This window comes from Lithobates pipiens, unplaced genomic scaffold (genome assembly GCF_037356315.1).
Source record: "Lithobates pipiens isolate NorthernLeopardFrog02 unplaced genomic scaffold, aLitPip1_a1.2 Scaffold_16, whole genome shotgun sequence".
Classification (NCBI taxonomy): Eukaryota; Metazoa; Chordata; class Amphibia; order Anura; family Ranidae; genus Lithobates; species Lithobates pipiens.
The window spans coordinates 21505473-21532735 of record NW_027507748.1 but is presented as its reverse complement, the minus strand read 5'-3'; the positions used below and the strand labels follow the sequence as shown (position 1 = coordinate 21532735).

The 27263-nt window shown below is 44.1% G+C and overlaps 1 protein-coding gene across 2 annotated transcripts in view; it reads right to left on the bottom strand.

Annotated features, from left to right (window-relative positions):
* The window catches only part of SIDT1 (SID1 transmembrane family member 1), a 146259-nt gene that overhangs the window by 54120 nt on the left and 64876 nt on the right, over positions 1–27263 (bottom strand). For both annotated transcript variants that reach the window (XM_077479648.1, XM_077479649.1), the window contains exons 3-6: positions 18355–18476; positions 16126–16296; positions 10958–11003; positions 6138–6239 (exon numbers count right to left, since the gene is read on the bottom strand). In XM_077479648.1, coding sequence (XP_077335774.1) covers positions 6138–6239; positions 10958–11003; positions 16126–16296; positions 18355–18476 — 441 coding nt within the window. The remainder of the gene's footprint in view (positions 1–6137; positions 6240–10957; positions 11004–16125; positions 16297–18354; positions 18477–27263) is intronic.

The following is a 27263-nucleotide window of genomic DNA, read 5'->3' as shown; positions in this document are numbered from 1 at the left end:
ACCCCAACGCTGAAAAAAATCGGCGTGGGGGTCCCCCTCAGGTCCACATCAGACCCTTGTCCGAGCACGCTACCCGGCCGGCCAGGAAAGGGGGAAAGCGAGCGCCCCCCCCCCTCCTGAGCGGTACCAGGCCGCGTGCCCTCAACATGGGGGGTGCCTTGGGGAAGGGGGGGCCGCGCGGCCCCTCACCCCAAAGCACCTTGTCCCCATGTTGATAAGGACAAGGGCCTCTTCCCGACAACCCTGGCCGTTGGTTGTCGGGGTCTGCGGGCGGGGGCTTATTGGAATCCGGGAGCCCCCTTTAATAAGGGGGCCCCCGGATACCGGCCACCCTACCCTATGTGAATGAGTATGGGGTACAATGTACCCCTACCCATTCACCTGTAAAATAAAAGTACAAAAAAAACACAACACACGAGATAAAATAGTTTATTGCACAGCTCCGGGGGTCTTCTGTCTTCGGGGGTCTTCTCGCTGGACTCCTCCTCTATCTTCTTGTAGCTCTTTTGCTAGCGGAGGAGCCCGGCTTTCTTCCTCGCCGCCGGCCTCTTCTTCCGACTTTGGGGGTCTTGTCCCCCTCTTCGGTTCTTCTGCCGGGCCACCGCGCCTTCTTCCAGCTCTTTTACAGGCGGTGGCCCGGTCTTCTGTTGCCGCCGCCGCCTTGCGTTCTTCTGTTCTTCTTCTTCTTCAGATGTTGCCTCGCCGAGTCCTCCGCTCACAATGACGGGGAGCGGGCACGCGGTGACTTATATAGGGACAAGGGGCGGGGTCTTCGGTTGATGTCACATGGGTTGTTAAAGGGGGCTCCTGGATTCCGATAAGCCCCCCGCCCGCAGACCCCGACAACCAACGGCCAGGGTTGTCGGGAAGAGGCCCTTGTCCTCATCAACATGGGGACAAGGTGCTTTGGGGTGGGGGGGCCGCGCGGCCCCCCCTTCCCCAAGGCACCCCCCATGTTGAGAGCACGTGGCCTGGTACGGCGGGAAAAGTCCGTTCATTTCAAAAGTACGGCGGACACACGGCCGGATTGTCCGCCAAAATGCGAGTCCGGCGGGAAGATTGGAGTGTAAAACTACATTTTAAGTCCGCCGTACTTTCGGGTCAAATAAGTATGCCGGAGGCTACACACGGGGGGATTGTTTGGCGGACTTGAGTTTGCCGGACTTTTCCACCCGCTTGTTTGATCGTGTGTATGCGGCATTAGACCATTATATGTACGTATATATGTGTTGTTTACAGTATGTTTATGCTTCTATTACTAGAACACCCCCCCTCTCCTAAACAAGCATGCGGGTGAAACGCGTTTAGAAACTGTAACTCCTCCACAGCTTATGTCTTCTATCACGTTGTAACATTCTATGTAATATATTGAGTTGTTATACATCCAGTGGGCTGATTTTGCTTTCTGTTTTTTTATTTTTTTCGCTTCTATCATTAGAACACCTCTTTCCAGAAGAAGGATGTCAACCAAATGCGTTGAAAAAAACTTTAACTCCTCCCCAGCTTACGTCTTCTATCACAATGTAACATTCTATGTACTACACTATATTACCAAAAGTATTGGGACACCTGCCTTTACACACATGACCTTTAATGACATCCCAGTCTTAGTCCGTAGGGTTCAATACTGAGTTGGCCCACCCTTTGCAACTATAACAGCTTCAACTCTTCTGGGAAGGCCGTCCACAAGGTTTAGGAGTGTGTCTATGGGAATGTTTGACCATTCTTCCAGAAGCGGATTTGTGAGGTCAGGCACTGATGTTGTACGAGAAGGCCTGGCTGTCAGTCTCCGCTCTAAAAAAAAAAAATATAACTCTCAGGGAAGTGAGAGAGAGAGCTGTGTATGATGTCATAAGCCTAGGCTAATGACCAGACAAGAAACGGGAAGTGGGCTGTAAATACTGCCCACTTCCTGTTTCTTGTCATTAGCCTAGGCTTATGACATCATACACAGCTCATACACTCTCACTCTCCTGAGAGTTTGCCAGGAAGGGGGGGGGGGGGGGGTGAGTCAAAAGAGGGCCAATGAGAGCTGCAGAGCTGGAGTTGTGCCTCTGTGTATATCCAGGAAGTGAACAGGCAGCAACTTCAGCTGCCCACAGTTAAAATGGCTGTAGGGAGACTCAATGGGGGGAGATTTCTGCAGTATATTCGGCAAGTACAGAATCCCAATATATATATAAAAATAATATGCAGAGTGGTTGGAGGGAAGCTTCAGAATGGCAAAAATGTTTTTATTACAAAATTTTGTGAGCAGACTGCTGTTCCTCTTTAACCACTTGACCACTGGGCACTTAAACACCCTTAATAACCAGACCAATTTTCAGCTTTCGGTGCTCTCACATTTTGAATGACAATTACTCAGTCATGCAACACTGGACCTATAGGAAATTTTTGTCCTTTTTTTCACACAAATGGAGCTTTCTTTTGGTGGTATTTAATCACCGCTGGGTTTTTTATTTTTTGTGCTATAAAAGAAAAAATACAGAAAATTCTGTAAAAAAATGAATTTTTCTTCATTTCTGTTATAAAATTTAGCAGATTAGTAATTTTTTCTTCATAAATTTTGGCCAAAATTCATACTACTACATATCTTTGGTAAAAATAAGTACAAATTGGTGGATATTATTTGGTCTTTGTGAAATTTATAGAGTCCACAAGCTGTGGTGCCAATATCCGAAAATTGATCACACCTGAAGTACTGACGGCCTATTTCAATTCTTGAGACCCTAACATGCCAGAAAAGTACAAATACCCCCCAAATGACCCCTTTTTGGAAAGAAGACATTCCAAGGTATTTAGTAAGAGGCATGATGAGTTTTTTGAAGTTGTCATTTTTTCCCACAATTCTTTGCAAAATCAAGATTTTTTTTACTTTTTTTTTAATTTTTTCACAAAATTGTCATATTATCAGTTTATTTCTCACACACAGCATATGCATACCACAAATTACACCCCAAAACACATTCTGCTATTACTCCCGTGTACGGCGATACCACATGTGTGAGACTTTTACATAGTGTGGCCACATACAGAGACCCAACATGCAGGGAGCGCCATCAGGCGTTCTGGAGCATCCAGGACAATTCTGACATTTCTCTCCTACATGTAAAAATCATCATTTATTTGCTAGAAAATTACATCGAATCCCAAAACATTATATATTTTTTAGCAAACACCCTGGAGAATACAATGGTGGTTGTTGCAACTTTTTATCTCGCACGGTATTTGCGCAGCAATTTTTCGAATGCTTTTTTTTTGGAAAAAAAACAGTTTTGTGCTTACAAAAAAAAAAAAAAAAACACAGTAAAGTTAGCCCAATTTTTGCATAATGTGAAAGATGAAGTTACACCGAGTAAATCGATACCTAACATGTCACTCTTCAAAATTGCACACGCTCGTGGAATGGCGCCAAACGTCGCTACTTAAAAATCCCCATAGGCGACGATTAAATTTTTTTTTTTACTGGTTATATGTTTTGAGTTACTGAGGAGGTCTAGGGCTAGAATTATTGCTCTCGCTCCAACGTACGCAGCGATACCTCACATGTGTGGTTTGAACACCGTTTTCATATGTGGGCGGGACTTACGTATGCGTTCGCTTCTGCATGCGAGCACATGGGGACAGGGGCGCTTTAAAAAAAAAAAAAAAAATTTATTGTTCATTTTACTTTATTTATTTTAGTTTGACATTTTTTTCCCCAAAAATAAATTTTTTGATCACTTTTATTCCTATTACAAGGAATGTAAACATCCCTTGTAATAGGAATATGGCATGACAGGTCCTCTTTACAGTGAGATGTGGGGTCAATAAGACCCTGCATCTCACCTCTAACCTGGGAAGCCTGAAAAAAATAAATAAATAAATAAATAAATTGCAGGGTATCACCGACTATGGCTGGGTATATCAGAGTATGGCTGGGTATCTCAGAGTATGGCATTGCAGAGTATTGCGTTGCAGAGCATTGCAAGATATTGGAGGGTGTTGCAGAGCATTGCAGAGTGTTGCACGGTATTGGCGGGTGTTGCAGAGCATTGCAGAGTATTGGTGGGTGTTGCAGAGCATTGCAGAGTGTTGCAGAGCATTGCAGAGTGTTGCAGGGTATTGGCGGGTGTTGCAGAGCGTTGCAGGGTATTGCAGAGTGTTGCAGAGTATTGCAGGGTATTGCAGTGTAATGCAGAGTATTGCAGAGTATTGCAGGGTATTGCAGGGTAATGCAGAGTATTGCAGGGTATTGCAGGGTATTGCAGAGTATTGCAGAGTATTGCAGAGTATTGCAGGGTATTGCAGGGTAATGCAGAGTAATGGCAGGGTATTGCAGGGTATTGCAGAGTAATGGCAGGGTATTGCAGAGTAATGGCAGGGTAATGCAGAGTATTGCAGAGTATTGCAGTGTAATGCAGAGTATTGCAGAGTATTGCAGTGTAATGCAGAGTATTGCAGGGTATTGCAGAGTAATGCAGAGTATTGCAGGGTATTGCAGGGTATTGCAGAGTAATGCAGAGTATTGCAGGGTATTGCAGAGTATTTGCAGGGAATTGAGGGGTTAATTTTCGGTGAGCAGCGATGTGGGCACTGCAGATGCAGCCCACATCGCTGCTGACACCGATCTCTTCCCCCTCCGCTGTTTCGATTGGTACAGAGAGGGGGAGGGAGGAACCGGCGTCATAACATGATGCCGGTTTGTTTACAAGTGATCACTCCGTCATTTGACGGAGCGATCATGTGGTAAACGGCCGCGACGAGCGGCCGTTTACCGTGATGCGCCGGGTCCTGTGCACCCGGCGGTCACGGATGCTCTCGAGTGCGCGCCCCAGGGGGCGCGTGAGAGAGGAATTCTGGGAGGACGTCATATGACGGCCTCCCAGAGTTAAGAAACCGCCCTGAAGCCGTCATTCGGCTATAGGGCGGTTATTAAGTGGTTAATTATGCTTGGGAATGACCCAACCACTTGATGTTCTTCTTGCCTTCAGTGTTTCTATGCAACTCTGGGATTCAAATAGACTATATAAGAAGAGAAAGGATTAACTTAGCACTGGGAGCTTAAAGAGGAACTGCAGTCTGCTCACATAATTTGTAATAAAAAAAAAAATCTTTGCCCTTCTGAAGCTTCCCTCCAACCACTTTGCATATTATTGTATATATATACTGTGATTCTGTACTTGCCGAATGTGCTGCAGAAATCTCCCTCCGCTGAGTCTGGCTGCAGCCATTTTAACTGTGGGCAGCTGCTGCCTGTTGACTTCCTGGATTTATACAGACACAGGGAGGCACACCTACAGCTCTTCAGCTCTCATTGACCCTCTTATGAGTCACCCCCCCCCTCCTGGCAAACTCTCACGAGAGAGAGAGAGCGCTATACATGGTGTCATAAGCCTAGGCCAGTGATGGTGAACCTTGGCACCCCAGATGTTTTGGAACTCCATTTCCCATGATGCTCATATTCTCTGCAGTGTAGTTGAGCAAGTGCCAAGGTTCACCATCACTGGCCTAGGCTTATGACATCATGTATCTCTCTCTCTCTCTCACTCACACTCACACTCACACACACACTCACTCTTGTGAGAGTTTGCCAAGAGGGGGGGGGTGAGTCATAAGAGGGTCAATGAGAGCTGCAGAGCTAGAGGTGTGCCAAAACATCTGGGGTGCCAAGGTTCACCATCATTGGTATAGGGCAGTGATGGCGAACCTTGGCACCCCAGATGTTTTGGAACTACATTTCCCATGATGCTCCTGCACTCTGCAGTGTAGTGGAGCATCATGGGAAATGTAGTTCCAAAACATCTGGGGTGCCAAGGTTCGCCATCACCGGTATAGGGTATTTACTGGCAGAAAAAAAATGTTTTACTATCCAAAGTTAAAACAACAACAAGAGCAGAAGATTTAATAGATGGAAAGATGAAAAAAATTTAGCTGCATTTGGATTGTTAAAAGAACGAGCCAGACCTTTTCAGCTGTGTGTGTAATCTGAGCTTTAGCGATTGTGGGCTTTGCAAACAGATGTTATTTTTTGTTTTATTTATAATCACACACATAAAAAAAAAAAAAAGTGACAGGAATAACGTCAAACAGACGAATCAAATACATGTACTGTATACAGACGAGATCACCCCCACCTAAGCCTATCAGCTGCTTACCGCAATATCCTGGACAGACACCACAGTGCAGGGATAGGTGTTTGGTGAGCGAACCTTGATCACCACGGAGTCCACTCCTTCCGGGAACGTGTACAGGAAATACTGCAAAAAACATTAATAAATAAATACAACAAGCAGGGAAAAATATCCCACTAATGGTCTTGCTGTTCCATATTTCCAATACCCAATCTGTAGATTCTCTCTTGTGTGTATTTTTTGGGGGGGGGGGGGGGGGGGAGGAGTTCAGGAGGAGTAGGAACTCTTTGTTGGGTTGTCATTGTAGTATCCCCTATTGGGGAGATTCACCCTTCACTTCCTGTCTCAGAGAACAGGAAGTGAAGTAAAATCTCCCTGAAGGAGGCCAAGGCAGCAATAAAACCAGAAAAAAAAAAAGAGCTTTATAACCTTTCCCCATTGCATAATAATACCAGAACTTAGCAAAACAGAATTGTCAGGACCAACGGGTAATTGGTTTTATAATAATTAAGCACTATAAATATGAGCGTGAGTGTTTTTAACCACTTCAATGCCGGGCATTTTCACCCCCTTCCTGCCCAAGCCAATTTTCAGTTTTCAGTGCTGTCGCAATTTGAATGACAATGGCGCGGTCATGCGATGCTTTACCCAAATTACACATTTTTTGTAATTTTTTCCCCATAAATAGAGCTTTCTTTTGGTGGTATTTGATCACCTCTGCGGTTTTTATTTTTTGCGCTATAAACAAAAGACTAGCGATAAGTTTAAAAAAAAAAAAAACCACAATATTTTTTACTATAATAAATATCACAAAATTAAAAAAAATAAAAATAAAAAATAAATCGAAAAATCCTCAGTTTAGGCCGATACATATTCTTCTACATATTTTTGTTAAAAAAAAATAAAAAACGCAATAAGCGTATATTGATTGGTTTGTGCAAAAGTTATAGCGTCTACAAAATAGGGGATAGTTTTATGGCATTTTATTATTTATTTATTTTTTTAACTAGTAATGGCGGCGATCTGCGATTTTTATCATGACTGTGATATTGCGGCGGGCACAAATCGGACACTTTTGACACCATTTTGGGACCAGTGACATTTATACAGTGATCAGTGCTATAAAAATGCATTGATTACTGTACTGTATAATTGTCACTGGCAGGGAAGGGGTATACACTAGGGGTTGATAAAGGGGTTAACTGTGTCTCCTAGGGAGCGATTCTAACTGTAGGGGGAAGGGGACTCACAAGGGGAGGACACCGATCGCTGTTCCTCTGTGCTAGGATCACACGATGGGTCTCCTCTCCTCTGACAGGACATGGATCTGTGTGTTCCGTCCTGCTCAGTTAACGGGCAATCGCGGGTGCCCGGCGGGCATCGTGGCCACCGGGTACGCTCATCGGGTCCTGAGTGACCCCAGACGGCCGGGAAGCCCAGGACGTCATACGACGCCAGCCCAGAATGGGAGATCCCATCTGCGGATGTCCTATGACAATGGGCGGGTATTAAAGTAGTTAAGCATTTTTTTCAGCGTTGGCGTTTTAAAGAGCAGGGACAATGACGAGACAAACCTGCTGCCAGCTATCAGCTAAGTGATGTCAGAGGTTGCTGCAGTCCTCCAAGGGCATAGAGCCGAGTGGGGGGCCACCTTGGCCTCACAAGGCTTCCTGCCTAGCCATCAGCCGCACCTCTACCATCCTCTTTCTGATAAAAGTGGTCTCCGCGCCGGATTCGCTGCAAAAATCACTTTTATAGGGAGCTGTCCTCTCCCCCTCTGAGGCATGGAGCCGAGTGAGGGAAAGATGCGCCCCTAAATCCCCCCCCACCCCGCTCGGCTCCATAACATTGGATGATGGAAGCGACGTCAAACGTTACTTCCGCCCAATAGTCTTAAAGGGAATAAAAAAAAAGAAAGAAAAAAAAAAAAGATAATATATATATATATATATATATATATATATATATCTTTTTTTTTAATTTTTATATATATAGATATAGATATATATATATATATATAGATATATCTATATATATAAAATTCTATTGCTTTTAAGTGTAACTATAAGATCTTAGGACTTTTTGACCCCTGATCTCACATTCAAGAGGTCCTGTTTTTTTTTTTTTTTTTTTTTTACAAGTGATGTTTATATTCCTTGTAATAGAAATAAAAGTGACCCCAAAATTATTTTTTTTTTTAAAAAGGACAGTGTAAAAATAAAAAAAAAAAAAATTATTATTTTTTTTTTTTTTAAAGCGCCCCATCCTGCTGAGCTCGTGCGCAGAAGCAAAATGCCTACGTGAGTCGCACCCACATATGAAAGCAGTGTTGGAACCACACATGTGAGGTATCGCCGCGAGCAATACTTCTAGCAAAAGACCTCCTCTGTAACTCAGAACTCGCAACCTGTAGAAATTTCTAAACGTCGCCTATGGAAATTTTTTAAGGGTCAAAATTTGTCGCCATTCAACGAGCGGGCGCAACTTTGAAAGCGTGACATGTCGGGTATCAATTTTTTTTTTTTTCATCTTTCACAATATGCGGTCTTATTTTTTTAAATAAAAAATTAATTTTTTTTCCCCCAAAAAATTGCGCTTGTAAGACCGCTGCGCAAATACGGTGTGACATAAAGTATTGCAATGACCGCCATTTTATTTTCTAGGGTATCTGAAATTTTTTATATATATATATATATATATATATATATATATATATATATATAATGTTTGGGGGTTCTAAGTAATTTTCTAGCAACAAAACCCCCCAAAAAAATGATTTTAACTTGTAAATACCGAGTCTGAAAAATAGGCCCGGTCCTTAAGTGGTTAATGCCAAAGTAATGACGTATATTTACTGCGGCCGGTCGTTAATATTTGGGAGTTCCAAGCTATTTTCCAGCAAAAAAATGCAGCTTTTTACATGCAAATGTCAGAACTGGCCTGGGGGGGGGTCAAGTGGTTAAAGTAGAACTTTACAAAAAAAAAAAGTGAACAGACCGGCTTTTCAACCCTTTCCTGCCCAGCCCTGGCATCCCTTTAAGTGAGTCTGTAGGCCTGGGGGGGGGGGGGGGGGGGGAGGATGATTGGCTGTCTATGACAGGTCGATCGCTGTGCTGGGAGCAGGATGTGAGTGCGCTCTCAGCACAGAAAACTGCAGAAAATATATGGCGGTGCACAAATTAGGATTGCATTGAGGAAAAAATGTTAAGGATTCTTTTTTTTTTTAATTCTTTACTAATTATAATTATAATGAATTATTAATTAATATTGAATTTCAACTGCGTCTTCCAGATAATTACTATTAACATTTATTTTCAACCGTGCATTCCAGTTAAAAACCTTTACTTTTCATTTCTTATCAACAGGTTAATTACTAATTATAATTAATTATTAACAATTATTTACTAATTATAATTCATTAATTAACATTTAATTTCAATCATGTCTTTCTAGTTAAAAACATTTACTTGTAATTTATTATCAACAGGTTAATTACTAATTATAATTAATTATTAACAATTATTTACTAATTATAATTCATTAATTAACATGTAATTTCAATCATGCCTTCCAGTTAAAAACATTTACTTTTAAATTTATTATCAACAGGTTAATTACAAATTATAGTTAATTATTAATTAACAATTATTATTTACTAATTATAATTCATTAATCAACATTTAATTTCAATCATGCCTTCCAGTTAAAAACATTTACTTTTAAATGTATTATCAACAGGTTAATTACTAATTATAGTTAATTATTAATGAACAATTAATTATTATTTACTAATTATAATTCATTAATTAACACTTAATTTCAACAGTGTCTTCCAGTTAAAAACATTTACTTTTCATTTGTTATCAACAGGTTAATTACTAATTATAATTAATTATTAACAATTATTTACTCATTATAATTCATTAATTAACATTTAATTTCAAACATGCCTTCCAGTTAAAAACATTTACTTTTAAATTTATTATCAACAGGTTAATTACTAATTATAGTTAATTATTAATTAACAATTATTATTTACTAATTATAATTCATTAATTAACATTTAATTTCAATCATGCCTTCCGGTTAAAAACATTTACTTTTAAATTTATTATCAACAGGTTAATTACTAATTATAGTTAATTATTAATTAACAATTAATTATTATTTACTAATTATAATTCATTAATTAACATTTAATTTCAACCGTGTCTTCCAGTTAAAAACATTTACTTTTCATTTGTTATCAACAGGTTAATTACTAATTATAATTAATTATTAACAATTAATTATTTACTAATTATAATTCATTAATTAACATTTAATTTCAATCATGTCTTTCTAGTTAAAAACATTTACTTTTAATTTCTTATCAGGTTAATTACTAATTATAATGAATTAACAATGAATTATTATTTGCTAATTACAATTAATTATTATTATTAATTAACTTTACTAATTATTACAACTAGAAAATATAAATATATGTAACAAAATACGATGTATAATACTGTACGTTTGGACTATAAACACTAAAATATATAATGCGCAGAAGATATGGCGCCGAAATAAAACAAAATAAAAACGCTCTAGCTCTTGCGGGGGGTTAAAGTCTACGGACAACGATGGGCCCCGGCCGTCCTCCTTCCCTAGATGTCTATTTGCTCTCCCGATGACGATATCGGATTTCGATCTGCGCTTTTTTTCCCCGGGCGGCTCTGGCTGAATCATTATTGACACGTATGGAGCCCGCCCGGCACTCTCCAGCATTTATTTCATCCACCCAGAAGGTAAACGCACAGCATATCTGATAAGAGGGCAGGACACGGCCAGGGTGATCTTACCTGAGGCTGGGACGGCGAGGCGCTGAAATTCATAGAAACTCCGGTCCTGGAAGAGAGCCAAGAAAAAGAGAGACGTGGTCAACCGATAGAACAACACAACTGCAGGTAACTGGCCCATACACATTGCAATATGGTGACACCATCTGTTAAAGTGGACCTGTCACCTTATAGCTATTAAAGAGGAACTGCAGTCTGCTCACATCGTTTGTAATGAAAACATTTTTGCCCTTCTGAAGCTTCCCTCCGACCACTTTGCATATTATTTTATTTTATTTTATATATACTGTGATTCTGTACTTGCCAAATATGCTGCAGAAGTCTCCCTCCACTGAGTCTGGCTGCAGCCATTTTAACTGTGGGCATCTGAAGCTGCTGCCTGTTCACTTCCTGCATTTACACAGACACAGCTCTCATTGGCCCTCTTATGACTCAGCCCTCTTCTGAGTCTGGTCATTGTCTGTAAGCACGTACAGCTCTCTCTCTCTCTAAGCCCTTGTACACACAGTCGGACATTCCGACAGAAAATGTCCGATCGGACCGTGTTGTCGGATAATCCGACCGTGTGTGGGCTCCATCTGACTTTTTTCTTCAGAATGTCCGACCAACAAAGTTTGAGAGCTGGATATAAAAATTTTCCGACAACATGACAAAGTGCCACGCATGCTCAGATCAAATTCCTAGACCAAAACTATTGGCTACTAGCCTGAACGTAGTCCCGTCGTAACGAAATAACGTCATGACGTTATGTACAATCGGATTTTCCGACAACTTTGTCCAACCGTGTGTATGCAACACAAGTTTCGGACAAAACCCGTCAGACAAAATCCGACGGATTTTGTTGTCGGAATGTCCGACCGTGTGTACAAGGGGAGAGAGAGAGAGAGAGAGAGAGAGAGAGAGAGAAATGTATGATGTCATAAGCCTAGGCTAATGGCCAGGCAAGAAACAGGAAGTGGGCTGTATAAGGGATTTACTTGCAGAAAATAAATGTTTTACTATCCAAAGTTAAAACAACAAAAAAGGGCAGAAGATTTAATAGAAGGAAAGATGAAAAAAATGACTGAAGGTCGGCTTTAAGTGCAGCATGTTCAGCAATGTGTCGGTGTTTGACTTCCATATATTTATTACTGCTTACAGGGATCACAATACTCCCGCTCTAGTCTGCTTTCACGCCTCCCAACTTGTGACTTGTCACAAAGTTACAATGTTTCAGTCGGATCACTGGAGGGGAGGGGAGACTGAGGTAACGCTATCTCCTGCCTGCAGCAGACTGACCATATCATCTCAGCCTGAGAAAAGTCACTGGTCCGGAAGTCAGTTTATAAAACATTCATTAAAGTGTTACTAAACCCAGCAATATTAAAATAGTTCACCCCCCCCCCCCCCAGTGCCCACAGCTTAGAAATCTTCTTTTTACTGCCATTTTTTGTATAGTTTCACGCTTTTTTCATGATTCGTATATCCCCCTGATGAAGCTAATAGGCGAAACATGTTGGGCTAATAAATGAAAAGACAACCTTTGTCAGTACTGATTATTCGCCAAATGACCACCATCACTGTGAAATGTTCACTACCTGTGAACAAAGTGGCCTTGTTCTGTTTTAACTTTATTCTCATCTAAATTATAATATCCTTTTAACCAGTTCCCGACCAGCGCACGGCGGTGTACGTCGGCAGAATGGCATGGGCAGGCAAATGGGCGTACCTGTACGTCCCTTTAAATTGCCGGCAGCGCGCTCCCGTGCTGGTCGGGACCCCCGTGAGTCCGGTCGCTGGGTCCCGCGGACTCGATCGCCGTGGGCATACCCGCGATCGTCTCACGGGACGGCTGAATGGAGGAAATGCCGTTGTAAACAGCATTTCTCCATTCTGCCTAGCAACTAGTGACGCTGATCTCTGTTCCATGTGATTGGAGCAGAGATCAGTGTTCACTAAATGAAAGTCCAGCCCCCAACAGTTAGTAACATACCCCTAGGAACACTTAACCCCTACACTGCCACCCACTGGTTAACCCCTTCACTGCCAGTGTCATTTACACAGGAATCACTGCATTTATATAGCAGTGATTGCTGTATAAATGACAATGGTCCCAAAAATGTGTCAAAAATGTCCTATGTGTCCGCCATAATGTCGCAGTCACAATAAAAATCGCTGATCGTCGCCATTACTAGTAAAAAAAAAAATATTAATAAAAATGCCATAAAACTATCCCCTATTTTGTAAACGCTATAACTTTTGCGCAAACCAATCAATAATCGCTTATTGCGATTTTTTTTACCAAAGAATATGTATCGGCCTAAACTGAGGGAAACATTTTTTTGTTATATATTTTTGGGGGATATTTATTATAAGAAAAAGTAAAAAATAATGCGCTTTTTTCAAAATTGTCGCTCTATTTTTGTTTATAGCGCAAAAAATAAAAACCTCAGAGGTGATCAAATACCACCAAAAGAAAGCTCTATTTGTGGGAAAAAAAGGACGCCAATTTTGTTTGGGAGCCACGTCGCACGACCGCGCAATTGTCAGTTAAAGCGACGCAGTGCCGAATCGCAAAAAGTGGTCTGGTCTTTGACCAGCAAAATGGTCCGGTCTGTAAGTGGTTAAATAAATGGTTTCTATTATTGTCTGTAAGCACCGCAACAATTCCCCCTTCTCCCTCTTCCCTCTATTAATTATTTGGGATGAGGCGCCAATCACTTGGGTGTTCTACCTTAGCCGGACATACTTTCTATAGGTGCCACTATATACCTTTTTGGATGATCTGTATACCACGCTTACATGATATACTGCACAGTTTCTCCAGTGCTGAGAGTTCAGGTAGGAGGAGCCTTCCACTACAGCCCGTACACACGCCCACATGGTGTTATGTCAATATCATGTGACCTGGCTAGCTCTAAGAACAAGTAAATGTTCTCTCTAGCATAAAAAGACACAACTGAGCATGTGCAGGTTGGCTACCCTGCTTGTGTTAGCTTTGCAGGGAAGGGGAGGATCTGTGCATACAGGATCAAACAGCCTTTTAAAACACAATGCAGAGGATTAACCCCTTAAAGTTCCACATTGCGTATGCCAAGCATGCTATGTTGAATATACAGACTGATTTTACTGTTGTGGGTTTAGCAACACTGTCAGAAACATTTGTGCATGCTAAACAAAATGTCACTGTATGTTTTCTAAAAGATTAATGCCTGTATCAACAGCTCCACCTAGTGGACCCAGTTCCTATGGAGAAATCCGCTCGTCTGTATGCAGGTCCGATGGACGAAAACAGACGCTAGGGCAGCTATTGGCTACTGGCTATGAACTTCCTTATTCTAGTCCGGTCGTACGTCATCACGTTCAAATCTGTCGGACCTTAGTGTGCTTGTGTGTGGCCAAGTCCGTTCACTCGGAAAGTCCGTCGGTACTCTGCCGAAAGTCAGTCGGGAAGACCGTCGGACCTAGTCTGCCGGAAAGTCCGGCCGTGTGTATGTGGCATAATGCATTCTTGGCCACTAGTGGGAGCTGAAGATACAGGCAGTAATAAACAAAAAAGAAGCGCACTCACGCCACATCCGTAAATTGAGGGAATAAAAAAAAAAAGGGTGTACTATAACAGTAAACCTAGGTCAGACTTTAAAGGCATAGGAAACAACGAAGAGGTATGAAAATAAACACTGTTTATTGAAAAATACACAACATGAATAGAAAAGTACAGAAAAATTATGTATACTAATACATAACTCGCAGTGAGCCCCTTGTGTATCTACGCGTTTCACCGTTAGGCTTCTTCGGGATCCAGTCAAGGTTCTACAGATGGCAAATAAGGAGACAGTGAGGTCTGTTCTCCTTATTTGCTATCTGTAGAACCTTGACTGGATCCTGAAGAAGCCTAAGGGTGAAACGCGTAGATACAAAGGGCTCACTGCACATTATGTATTAGTATACACAATTTCAAATTTTTCTGTACTGTTCTATTCATGTTGTGTATTTTTCAATAGTGTTTATTTTCATACCTCTTCGTTGTTTCCTGTACCTTTAAAGTCCGACCTAGGTTTACTGTTCTAGTACACCTTTTTTTCTCGTTGATTCCCTGAAGATACAGGCATTATTCTATTAGAAAACATCTGGGGACATTTGACTCAGCTTGCACAAATGTTTTTGACATTCGTGCAACAAATGCAACGGTCACACTCTCCTTCCTGGACTGAAATGCCAAGGCAGGAAATGAGAGAGTTCAGTTTGTCACCTGGACAGGAGGACACAGAGAGCAATAAAAAATAAAAACTGAAATATATATTATAACCTCCTCCAGGGTGGATTTGATTTAAATCAACCCCATTCAAATCATCATTTTTAAAGAGCAACTGTCATCTCTGTCCCGCAGAGGCTCCTCCTCTGACCCGCTGTTGGCTCACTGACAGTCCCATTCACGTTAATGGGACGGCTGGTGATGCGGCAGTGACACAACAAGGTGAGGGACGTGGCAGCAGCAGGTGAGTGGCTGCCCGCTAACAGGCGCTGCCATGATGGATCTGAAATGACAGGTGCTCTTTAAATGTAAGGACTTATTATTGCTGGTAGTTAGACTCTTTAGTTTTATTTTTACTGCTTGCCCTGGTACACATGGTACACATGCATTTTTCTTCAATCATACAGTTTGTAGTGTACATAGATTTGCAAAACAATGGGATAAAGGAATATCCCTGAACTTTGTTTTAGCTCATAGTTAATGTGAAATTGTGTGAATGCATCAATGCAGTGCATGTTATCTCAGCTTGCAGAGCTTGGATTCATTGAATGAGTTTACCAAAAATGTAAATATTGCAGAATATACGGCCTCATGCTATTTAACTAAGCTCAATTTCATGCTGAATTAACTAAATTATTAATGTATCTTAAATAGAAAACTATCTTTAGAGGTTTACTCCAAAAGCATTTTATTAAAATAAATTTGATAAATTAAAAAGTTATATTAAAAGAAATCAGATTAAAAAAAAAAAAAACATTTAAAAAAAAAATCATCGATTTTTATTCACCCTGTTCTGCTCCCTGTACAAAACTATATAAAAAAAAAAGAGTGGTGTTGGGCTTTAACAAATCTTTAGTTTCAGCTGATTGGTTGGCAGTATCCACCTATAATGGCGGCCATGCGCATTGAGCTGAATGTAACGCAATCTACTACTTACAGTAGTTCGAAGTTGAGCAGCCGGGTGACGATGAGCTCGTACTGCACTCTGGAGGGCGCCATTGAGGCAATGTCGATGTACATAAGCTGTTCGGAGGGCGGAGCCTGGCCCTCGGGGTCGTGGGGGCACAGCGTGCGGCTGACGTCCTGGTAGGTGTACGTCATCTGATAACTAGAGAGAGAGATGAAATGTCACAGATACATGCAACTGAAACCGGGGATGTACAAACCTGGGGGGGGGGGGGGGGTGTGACGACATAATGCTCAGAGATAAAGGAAGCTGAAGTTATATGCAAATCTTGACTTCTCCTGTAAGTGTCAATTTTGATCCCGCCCACTCTTTTTAGAGGTCCTGTATTGTGATTGGTGGGTTAACTGGTCTATACAGAGTTTATTCCCAACATTCATTAGAATATGACAAAGACACTTGGATGACTGAGGAAACATTTTCAGTGTTACAGAGTAAATTGGGTTGAACAGAACACTTAGGCGGGGGGAAGGGGCTGCATTGGAGACAGGGATCTGGGGGAGGAGGCTGCAGAGGGTAAAGGGATCTGGGAGTGGAGGCTGCAGGGGGGACAGGGATCTGGGGAGGAGGCTGCAGAGGGGACAGGGATCTGGGAGTGGAGGCTGCAGGGGGGACAGGGATCTGGGGAGGAGGCTGCAGAGGGGACAGGGATCTGGGAGTGGAGGCTGCAGGGGGGACAGGGATCTGGGAGTGGAGGCTGCAGGGGGGACAGGGATCTGGGGGAGGAGGCTGCAGGGGGGACAGGGATCTGGGGGAGGAGGCTGCAGAGGGGACAGGGATCTGGGAGTGGAGGCTGCAGGGGGGATAGGGATCTGGGAGTGGAGGCTGCAGGGGGGATAGGGATCTGGGAGTGGAGGCTGCAGGGGGGATAGGGATCTGGGAGTGGAGGCTGCACGGGGAATAGGAATCTGGGAGTGGAGGCTGCAGGGGGGACAGGGATATGGGAGTGGAGCCTGCAGGGGGATAGGGATTTGGGGTAGGAGACTTCAGGGGGAAAGGGATCTGGATGGGGAGGCTGCAGGGGAACAGGGATCTGGGAGGTGGGGAGGCTGCGGGGGGGACGCTTCAGGGGGGACAGGGATCTGGGGGTGGGGAAGCTGCAGAGGGGGGTGGGGATTTGGGAGAGGAGGCTACAGGTAGACAGGAATCTGGGGGTGGGGAGGCTGCAGGGGGGGGACAGGGATCTGGGGGAGGAGGCTGCGGGGGGGGACAAGCATCTGGGGGAGGAGACTGCAGGGGGACAGGGATCTGGGGGAGGAGGCTGCGGGGGGGGACAAGCATCTGGGGGAGGAGACTGCAGGGGGACAGGGATCTGGAAGAGGAGGTTACAGGGGGACAGAGATCTGGAGGAGGAGGTTACAGGGGGATAGCGATCTGGGGGAAAAGTCTGCAGGGGGACAGGGAACTGGGGGAGGAGACTGCAGGGGGACAGCAATCTGGAGGAGGAGGTTACAGGGGGACAGCGATCTGGTGGAGGAGGTTACAGGGGGAAAGCGATCTGGAGGAGGAGGTTACAGGGGGACAGCGATCTGGAGAAGGATGTTACGGGGGACAGCGATCTGGAGGAGGAGGTTACAGGGGGACAGCGATCTGGAGGAGGAGGTTACAGGGGGACAGCGATCTGGAGGAGGAGGTTACAGGGGGACAGCGATCAGGAGGAGGAGGTTACAGGGGGACAGCGATCTGGAGAAGGAGGTTACAGGAGGACAGCGATCTGGAGAAGGAGGTTGCAGGAGGACAGCGATCTGGAGGAGGAGGTTGCAAGGGGACAGCAATCTGGAGGAGGAGGTTGCAGGGGGACAGCGATCTGGAGGAGGAGGTTGCAGGGGGACAGCGATCTGGAGGAGGAGGTTGCAGGGGGACAGCGATCTGGAGGAGGAGGTTGCAGGGGGACAGCGATCTGGAGGAGGAGGTTGCAGGAGGACAGGGATCTGGAAGAGGAAGCTACAGGAGGGACAGTGATCTGGGAGAGGAGGCTTCCAGGGGTCGGGGGGACAGGAAGCTTGGGAAAGTAGTATAATTCCTGTGTGACAAGAGGCTGCAGGGAAAACTGCAGGTAGTACAGGGAGCCTGGGGGGGTGGGGGAAGCGGTTGCAGTGGGACCGGGGAGTATGGGGGGATGGAGGGGTCTGCATCAAGTGAAACATCCCAGGATAGGAAGCTCACGTTATGTGGAGCGTTCCTCTAAGAGAAGACACTTACTATCCTCTGAAGGCGAGCGGGACCTGCCATGACAGTACCGCCTTCTGCTGGCGAACTACGAAGAGGACGGGGAACTCCAGATCATCGGAATCGGAGCGGACAAAAACCCGGAGAGCGTCCACCTGGAGGAAGAGAGCGGAGCAATGATGAATGCAGAGCAAGCTGCACTTTTATATCATTATATCACAAAGTAACCTTTATTACGGGATCTATCGTTTTCATGAAAAAAAACTTTAAATAAAAATTGGAACTTTTAATTGACTGACGTCTATTAAGCGAATCTGAAATAAAACATCTGTTATATATTATATGCATTATCTAGCAAGGCAAAGTGCAATGCGCATCCAAAAAGAAACAAAACTTCTTTTAGTTAATTGGAGGCCAAAAACGAACAGTGAATTCTGATTGGCTGCCACGGGTTTCTGCAATCCCTGCTGTTAGAATCAGGTGAACGATCTGGCCGCCCTTCTATACCAAGCCAGATTTCCACCACCCACCCAACACCCATCTGCCGGGGTCATCTCTTTATACGAACCCCCCGCCTCTCTTTTTTTTTACTTTCTTCTTTTTCATACCTTTATAGCTTTTCCATACCTCAGAAAAGCAATCTACAGATTGATAGGTGGTGAGGAGGTGATATGTTGCTTCATCACCACCTGAATTAACCCTGTAAATACCCCACTAACATGCCGCAATTGCGCGCATTGCACATGGTTGCAGGGTGACCCCATAGACCTGTATAGGTCACGTGGTTGGGGTGGGGGCAGTAAAACCACAAGGTTTTATTACCCCCTGACTGCATGTGTAAATGAACCCTAATGCCCCGTACACACGATCTGAAATTCTGACAGCAAACATCCGATGTGAGCTTTTTGTCGGAAATTCCGACCGTGTGTATACTCCACTGGATTTTTGCTGGCGGAAAAAGTTCCTGTCAGAATTCCGATCGTCTGTAGCAATTCCGACACGCAAAATTCCTACGCATGCTCAGAAACAATTCAACGCACGCTCGGAAACTTTGAACTTCATTTTCTCGGCTCGTCGTAGTGTTGTACATCACTGTGGTCTTGAGGGTCGAAAGTTCAGAGAACTTTTGTGTGACCGTGTGTATGCAAGCCAAGCTTGAGCGAAATTCCGGCGGAAAAACCATCCAAGATTTTTCAGACGGAAATTCCGTTTGTGTGTACGGGGCATAAGGCTCCGTTCGCACCTATACAGGTGTGATGGACCACACACACATGTGCGTCAAACTTAGGGCAGCTCATTGATTTCATGGGCTGCCCAATGCATCAAAAAAATTGAAAATTGCCCCACGCTAAAACGCTTGGCAATTTCTTACCATGCATTTTTGCGAAAGCATGCATGTTGCTAGATGGATGGGGATGCCATCAAGAATTAATGACACTGCCGCAATGTCTGAGCATTTCTGAAAGCTCGCAATTCTGCGTGCGTTTCCCGCAACACACAAATGTTAATGATGAATCCAGCCCCGCGTCTATGACAATCCATCCAAAACGTAATTTTGCTTGTTTCACCATTCTCAAAAGTATGCAGCTTTTGAATTATTAGCGTTGAAGCAGCTCCCGTATCAGAAAATACTTTTATCTCCTGCGTTAATGGGTTGAAACAGTTCGCACTGTCTGAATAATTCATATTTACACATCACTGGGGCGGCAGGGATTACGTAACGCGTTCCTCCCCGGCGCTCCCAGCTGAGCTCATCTGGAATAATTCTCAGTGATATACCGCCATCAGCGCGGAGTCTGACAGGGTATTCGCAGGGTTAATCGGTGCGCCGGGTTGCATCTCGCTCATGTCCTGCTTTCCACGCCGCAGCCTGGCAACCGCCCCTGTGGATGGATCTCCAGGAACGGCTCATGATTCCCTCCTGTGTTGCCATGGCAACCAAGGCCTGGCACTGAACTGTGTGTACGTTTCTACCACACGCCCCCCGATCACATCATCCATCTACGGCTTATTAATGTCAGAAATACGAAAAGGTGACAGAAAAAAGGGAGGGGGAGGTGCAATGGCAGCCATGATGGGGGCACGGCAACCAAAGTTCTGTATGGCCTCAAACACATATTCCAGCCGATGAAAGATTCATAGCGGAACTTGTGTTCAAAATATAGTCCGGATGATGATGTACATTTTCATGTTCACAAAAGCTCCATTTTTTTGTTAGATATGGATGAAGTGGAGATGGGTGTGGACCTCTGTCACGTTTTACGGTGGTCCATGACCCCCACTTCCACTAGAGATTTCCCCCCACTTCCTCTATTGTCATTGGGACATTAAGTGAGGTAGTATAAGTCCTAAGCAGCAGACATAAACAAAAGAGCCCACTGGAGAGAGAGTTCCCCTCACTTCCTCTATGAGCATTGGGACAGGATGTGAGGTAGAATCCATCCAACCCAGACATAAACAAAACAAAAGACCCCACTGGAGAGATTTCCCCTCACGTCTTGAATGATCATTGGGACAGGATGTGAGGTAGAATCCGTCCAACCCAGACATAAACAAAACAAAAGACCCCACTGGAGAGATTTCCCCTCACGTCTTGAATGATCATTGGGACAGGATGTGAGGTAGAATCTGTGCAACGTAGACATAAACAAAACAAAAGACCTCACTGGAAAGATTTCCCCTCACTTCCTGTATGATCATTGGGACAGGAAGTGAGGTAGAATCCATCCAACCCAGACATAAACAAAACAAAAGACCCTACTGGAGAGATTTCCCTCACTTTCTGTATGCTCATTGGGACAGGATGTGAGGTAGAATCCATCCAACACAGACATAAACAAAACAAAAGACCACATTGGAGAGATTTCCCCCCACTTCCTGTATGATCATTGGGACAGAATATGAGGTAGAATCCGTCCAACCCAGACATAAAAAAAAACAAAAGACCCCACTGAAGAGATTTCCCCTCACTTCTTGAATGATCATTGGGACTAAATGTAAGGTAGCATTTGTCCAACGCAGACATAAAAAAAAACAAAAGACCCCACTGAAGAGATTTCCCCCCAACATCCTGTATGATCATTGGGACAGGATGTGAGGTAGAATCCATCCAATCCAGACATAAACAAAACAAAAGACCCCGCTGAAGAGATTTCCCTAACTTCCTGTATGATCAGTGGGACAGGATGTGTGAGGTAGAATCCACCCAACACAGACATAAACAAAACAAAAGACCATATTGGAGAGATTTCTCCCCCCTTCCTGTATGATCTTTGGAATCTTTTGGAAGTGAGGTAGAATTGCCACCTCATCCCTTTAAAACCGAACACCTATGAATTCCACAGTTTCTGTGGCTGATTAAGGTGGTAATTAAACTCACTTGGTGCCTTATCTGCATTAAATTAGCCCCAGAACCTGTGTAATTGATATATGTTCAGGTTTAAAAGGATGAGGTGGCAACCCTAATGTGAGGTATAATCCCTTTAACGCAAACATAAACAAAACAAAAGTCCCTACTGGAGAGATTTCTCCCCACTTCCTGTATGATCTTTGGAACAGGAAGTGAGGTAGAATCCATCCATCGCAGACATAAAGAAAACAAAAGACCCTACTGGAGACAATTCTCCCCACATCCTGTATGATCTTTGGAACAGGAAGTGAGGTAGAATCCATCCATCACCATCACAGACATAAACAAAACAAAATACCCCACTGAGGAGATTTCGCCCACTTCCTGAATCATCACTGGGAAATTACCCCACAGGAGAGATTTCCCCTCATTTCCTGTATGATCACTGGGCTAGGAAGTGAGGTAGAATCTGGTCAACACAGGCATAAACAAAACAAGACTCTACATGACCCCACTGGATAGAATTTCCCCTCATTTCCTGTATGATTACTGGGACAGGAAGTGGGGTAGCATTAGGGTTGCCACCTATCTGGTATTCACACGGACAGTCTGAGTTTTGAATCATGTGACCGGGTTTCAGTCCCCCTGAATCCAGACATATTATTCACACATTAATTCAGCTTGGAACAGAGCCTGACAGGAGGGTGAGGGGGCACTATGGGAGCCACATTACTATTCTCTTTGGAGCACCCAAAGGTGTCCCAGGTCTGTTATCCTATAGCAGTGATGGCGAACCTTGGCACCCCAGATGTTTTGGAACTACATTTCCCATGATGCTCAACTACACTGCAGAGTGCAGGAGCATCATGGGAAATGTAGTTTCAAAACATCTGGGGTGCCAAGGTTCGCCATCACTGTCCTATAGTGTATATGAAAAAAAAAAAATAATATTTGCTGTGTGCCGCTAAAGTGTTTGGGTTTTCCTTGAATAAAAAGTGGCAACCCTAGGTAGCATCCATCCAACGAGGACATAAACAAAACACCCCACTGGAGAGATTCCCCCCCCCCCCCCCAATTCCTGTATGGTCGCTGGGACAGGAAGTGAAGTAGAACCCATCCAATGCAGGCATAAACAAACAGAGGTCCCCACATGATCCCACTAGAGAGATTTCCCTCTAATTCCTGTATTATCACTGGGACAAGAAGTGAGGTAGAATCCGTCCAACACAGACATAAACAAAACAAAAGACCCCACTGAAGGGATTTGTCCCTACTTCCTGTATGATCACTGGGACAGGAAGTAAAGTAGAATCCATCCAACTCCGACATAAACAAAATAAAAGACCCCCACATGACCATGTGGATAGATTTCCCCTCACTTCCTGTATGATCACTGGGACAGGAAGTCAGGTAGAATCCGTCCGATGCAGACATAAACAAAACAAATGACCCCACAGGACCCCGTAGAGAGATTTCCTCTTACTTCCTGTATGTTCACCAGGACAGGAAGTGAGGTAGAATCTGAGCAAAGCAAACATAAACAAATCAAAAGACCTCACATCACCCTATGGGAGAGATTTTCCCTCACTTCCTGTATGATCACTGGAACAGGAAGTGAAGTAGAATCCGTCCTAAGCAGATATAAACAAAAGAAAAAATCATGGCCCCACACTGCTGTACTCTTCTCTTTCAGTATCAACAAACTTAATTCTGACCACTACATGGCCCATTCTGACATCCTTATGTCTTGCTCACACTGGAACTCCTGCTACATGAAGTGATCTGGAAAGTATGAACATCTTTTAGGACTCATACACAGGGCCCGCAGCTGCTGCACACTACCAAGGAGCGAGACCCCCTGCCCAGACTTTATAATGGCTGAGGTATTCTGACTCGGGACCTCCATGATATGATGATGCAGAAGCTTCTGGTATTTCCTTCTCGTGATGCACAGAGCTGCCTAATGCTGCTCATCAATGGCCCCTGGCACTGGCAGCTCAGGCCTGCAGCCAAGGCTCCATCTCCATCAGTTTAATTGCTTTCTAATGAGAAGAGAGCCCAGAGATCACAGGCTTCCTGAGGATAATGGCTTCCTATTGATCTTGGGTTTATCTATCGGCTGCCAGCGGATAGGCATTGAACCATCACAATGAGAGGGAGGAACCCGAGGAAACTGGAAGGAGGAGGGATGGATGACAGACATATGAATGAGAGGCCATCCGCTTACGCCGAGGAGTTTTTTTTGTTTGGAAAATCAGGTCCTTCTTGCATGTCTTGGCCAGTGAGAACGAAGATTAAAGTGTATCAAAAGCCAACATTTTTTGTTTGAATGGAGTGAGGAAAATTTGACATGTGTCACCAAAGCAGGATGTGAGGGGAACACTTTCAGTGGGACATCTGGGAGTGCTGATCTCCTGATCCCTTGCCCTGGGCCATGGTTTGTCCTGGTGGACCCTACATCACTACTGTGTCCTGCACAGTTTCCTGTAGTGATGTGGAGGTCAGCGAGAGGAATCAATGATCACTCAAAGTTCCGGTTCACACTGCTTCAGCACGACTTGCAGCGTGACCGCCTCAGGCGACTCGGACACGACCGATGCGGCGACTTGCAAAACAACTTCTCTATAGAAGTCAATGCAAGTTGCCTCAAGTCGCCCCCTAAGACGTACAGGAACCTTTTTCTAAGTCGGAGCGACTTGTGTCGCTCCAATTCGAACGGTTCCATTGTACAGAACGGGGCGCGACTTGTCAGGCGGCTAAGTCGCCTGACAAGTCGTCCCAGTGTGAACCAACCCAAAGGGTATCAGCAGACTCCCACTACTGGAAGTGTCGGTTTCTGAAGAAGACCTTATCTGGTGATTTCTCTTTCTGTAGGAGGCCTTTTGGTTTAGGGCCGGTTCACACAGGGGGCGACACGAGGCGACACGACTTGCCGTGCCGCGATCTGACAAGTCGCCCCCGTTCTGTACAATGGAACCGTTCTAAGAGGAGCGACTCGAGTCGCTCCGTCTTAGAAAAAAGGTTCCTGTACTACTTTTGGGCGACCTCGGGGCGACTTGCATTGACTTCTATACAGAAGTCATTTGCAAGTCGCCGCTGAGGTCGCGGCAGGTCGCGGCGAGGCAAGTCGTGTCGCCTCGCATCGCCCCCAGTGTGAACCGGCCCTTAGGGTGCAGGCCACTCTGTACAAGTCCCCAATTCTGGATCCTTGATTGAGCTCCAGACCTTCATGTTTGCTACTCTGCGTTTTTCAGTTATGCCACGTACACGCTATCGGAAATTCGGCCAGCAAAAAAACGATGAGAGCTTTTGGTCGGAAAATGCGATCGTGAGTATGCTCCATCGGACTTTTGCTGGCCGAATTTCGGCCAGCAAAAGATTGAGAGGAGGTTCTCAATTTTTCAGACGGAAAAAGTTCCTATTTGAAAATGCGTTTGTGTGTATGCAATTCCAACGCACAGAAACTCATGCATGCTCAGATTCAACTACGAGACGGAAGCTATTGGCTACTGGCTATTGAACTTCCTTTTTCTAGTCCTGTCGTACGTGTTGTACGTCACCGCGTTCTTGACGGTCGGAATTTGGTGTGACCATGTGTATGCAAAACAGCTTGAGCGAAATCCCGTCAGAATAACCATCAGAGATTTTCCGACTAAAATTCCGATAGTGTTTACGCGGCATTAGTGTCACACATGGAGGAACCATCTTTTCGCCAACTTTTTGCCTAGTGTACAAAAAACGTGTGATGAACCAAAGATTCAAAATTTTGATTCCTCCGCCCATAAGACCTTCTTTTAGTCTTCAAAAGTCCACTAGCCACAGTTCCTGGTCCTTGTAAGCCTCTCTTTTTTACCAGAATAACAAAAAAAAGGCAGTGCTACATAAAATATCCTGAATGTCTATATATTAAATAATAGTCCCATGTCCAATCAATCCTATTAAGTAGAAAGGTTCCAAAAGATCAATCACAACCATGTGGTGTGCCAAAACACTCACCAGAAAGAATTTATCAGCACTCACGTATTTCTAGCCTCTCTTTTTGTTTTTGGGGTCCCTGCTGGGGAGATTCATCCTCCCCATTTGTCCTGGTAAAAGAAAATGATGGAAAGTAGCTCATCTGTGTCGTTATGGACCTTGCTTTGTGCACCGGTCCAAATCATTTAGTAGAGAAGGGATTATGGTGTGGGGTTGTTTTTCAGGGGTTGGGCTTGGCACCTTAGTTCCAGTGAAGGGAACTTTTAACGGCATCTGCATACCAAGACATTTTGGAAAACTTCATGCTCCCAACTTTGTGGGAACAGTCTGGGGATGGTCCCTTCCTGTACCAACATGACCAGTGCACAAAGCAAAGTCCATAAAGACATGGATGAGCGAGTTTGGTGTGGAGAAACTTGACTAGCCTGCACGGAGTCCTGACCTCAACCTGATAAAACACCTTTGGGATGAATTAAGAGCAGACACTGCAAGCCAGGCCTTCTCATCCAAAATCAGTGTCTGACCTCACAAATGCTCTTCTGGAAGAATGGTCAAACATTCCCATAGACACACTCCTAAACCTTGTGGACGGCCTTCCCAGAAGAGTTGAAGCTGTTATAGCTGCAAAGGGCAGGACAGCTCAATATTGAAACCTACGGACTAAGACTGGGATGCCATTAAAATTAATGTGCGTGTAAAGGCAGGCGTCCCAATACTAAACATATACAGTGCCTTGAAAAAGTATTCATACCCCTTGACATTTTCCACATTTTATCATGTTACAACCAAAAACTTACATGTATTTAATTGGGATTTTATGTGATAGACCAACACAAAGTGGCACATAATTGTAAAGTAGAAGGAAAATGATAAATGCTTTTCACATTTTTTACAAATAAATATCTGAAAAGTGTGGCATGCATTTGTATTCAGCCCCCTTTAGTCTGATACCGCTAACTAAAATCTTGCGAAACCAATTGCCTTCAGAAGTCACCCAATTAGTAAATAGAGTCCACCTGTGTGTATTTTAATCTCAGTATAAATACAGCTATTCTGTGAAGCCCTCAGAGGTTTATTAGAGAACCCTAGTGAACAAACAGCATCATGAAGGCCAAGGAACACACCAGACAGGTCAGGGATAAAGTTGTGGAGAAGTGTAAAGCAGGGTTAGGTTATAAAAAAATATCCCAAGCTTTGAACATCTCACAGAGCTCTGTTCAATCCATCATCTCAAAATGGAAAGAGTATGGTACAACTACAAACCTACCAAGACATGGCCGTCCACCTAAACTGATAGACTAGGGGAGGAGATTGTTAATCAGAGAAGCGGCCAAGAGGTCCATGGTAACTGTGGAGGAGCTGCAGAGATCCACAGCTCAGGTGGACAACTATTAGTGGTTCTCTCCACAAATCTGCCCGTTATGGAAGGGTGACAAGAAGAAAGACATTGGTGAAAGAAATCCATAATGCCGCGTACACACGAGCGGACTTTTCAACATCCAAAGTCCGACGGAATGATTCCGTCAGACTATGCGATCGTGTGTGGGCTGCAACGGACTTTTGATTCGCAAAAGTCTGACAGACTTTAGAAATGGAACATGCTTCAAATTTTTCAGAC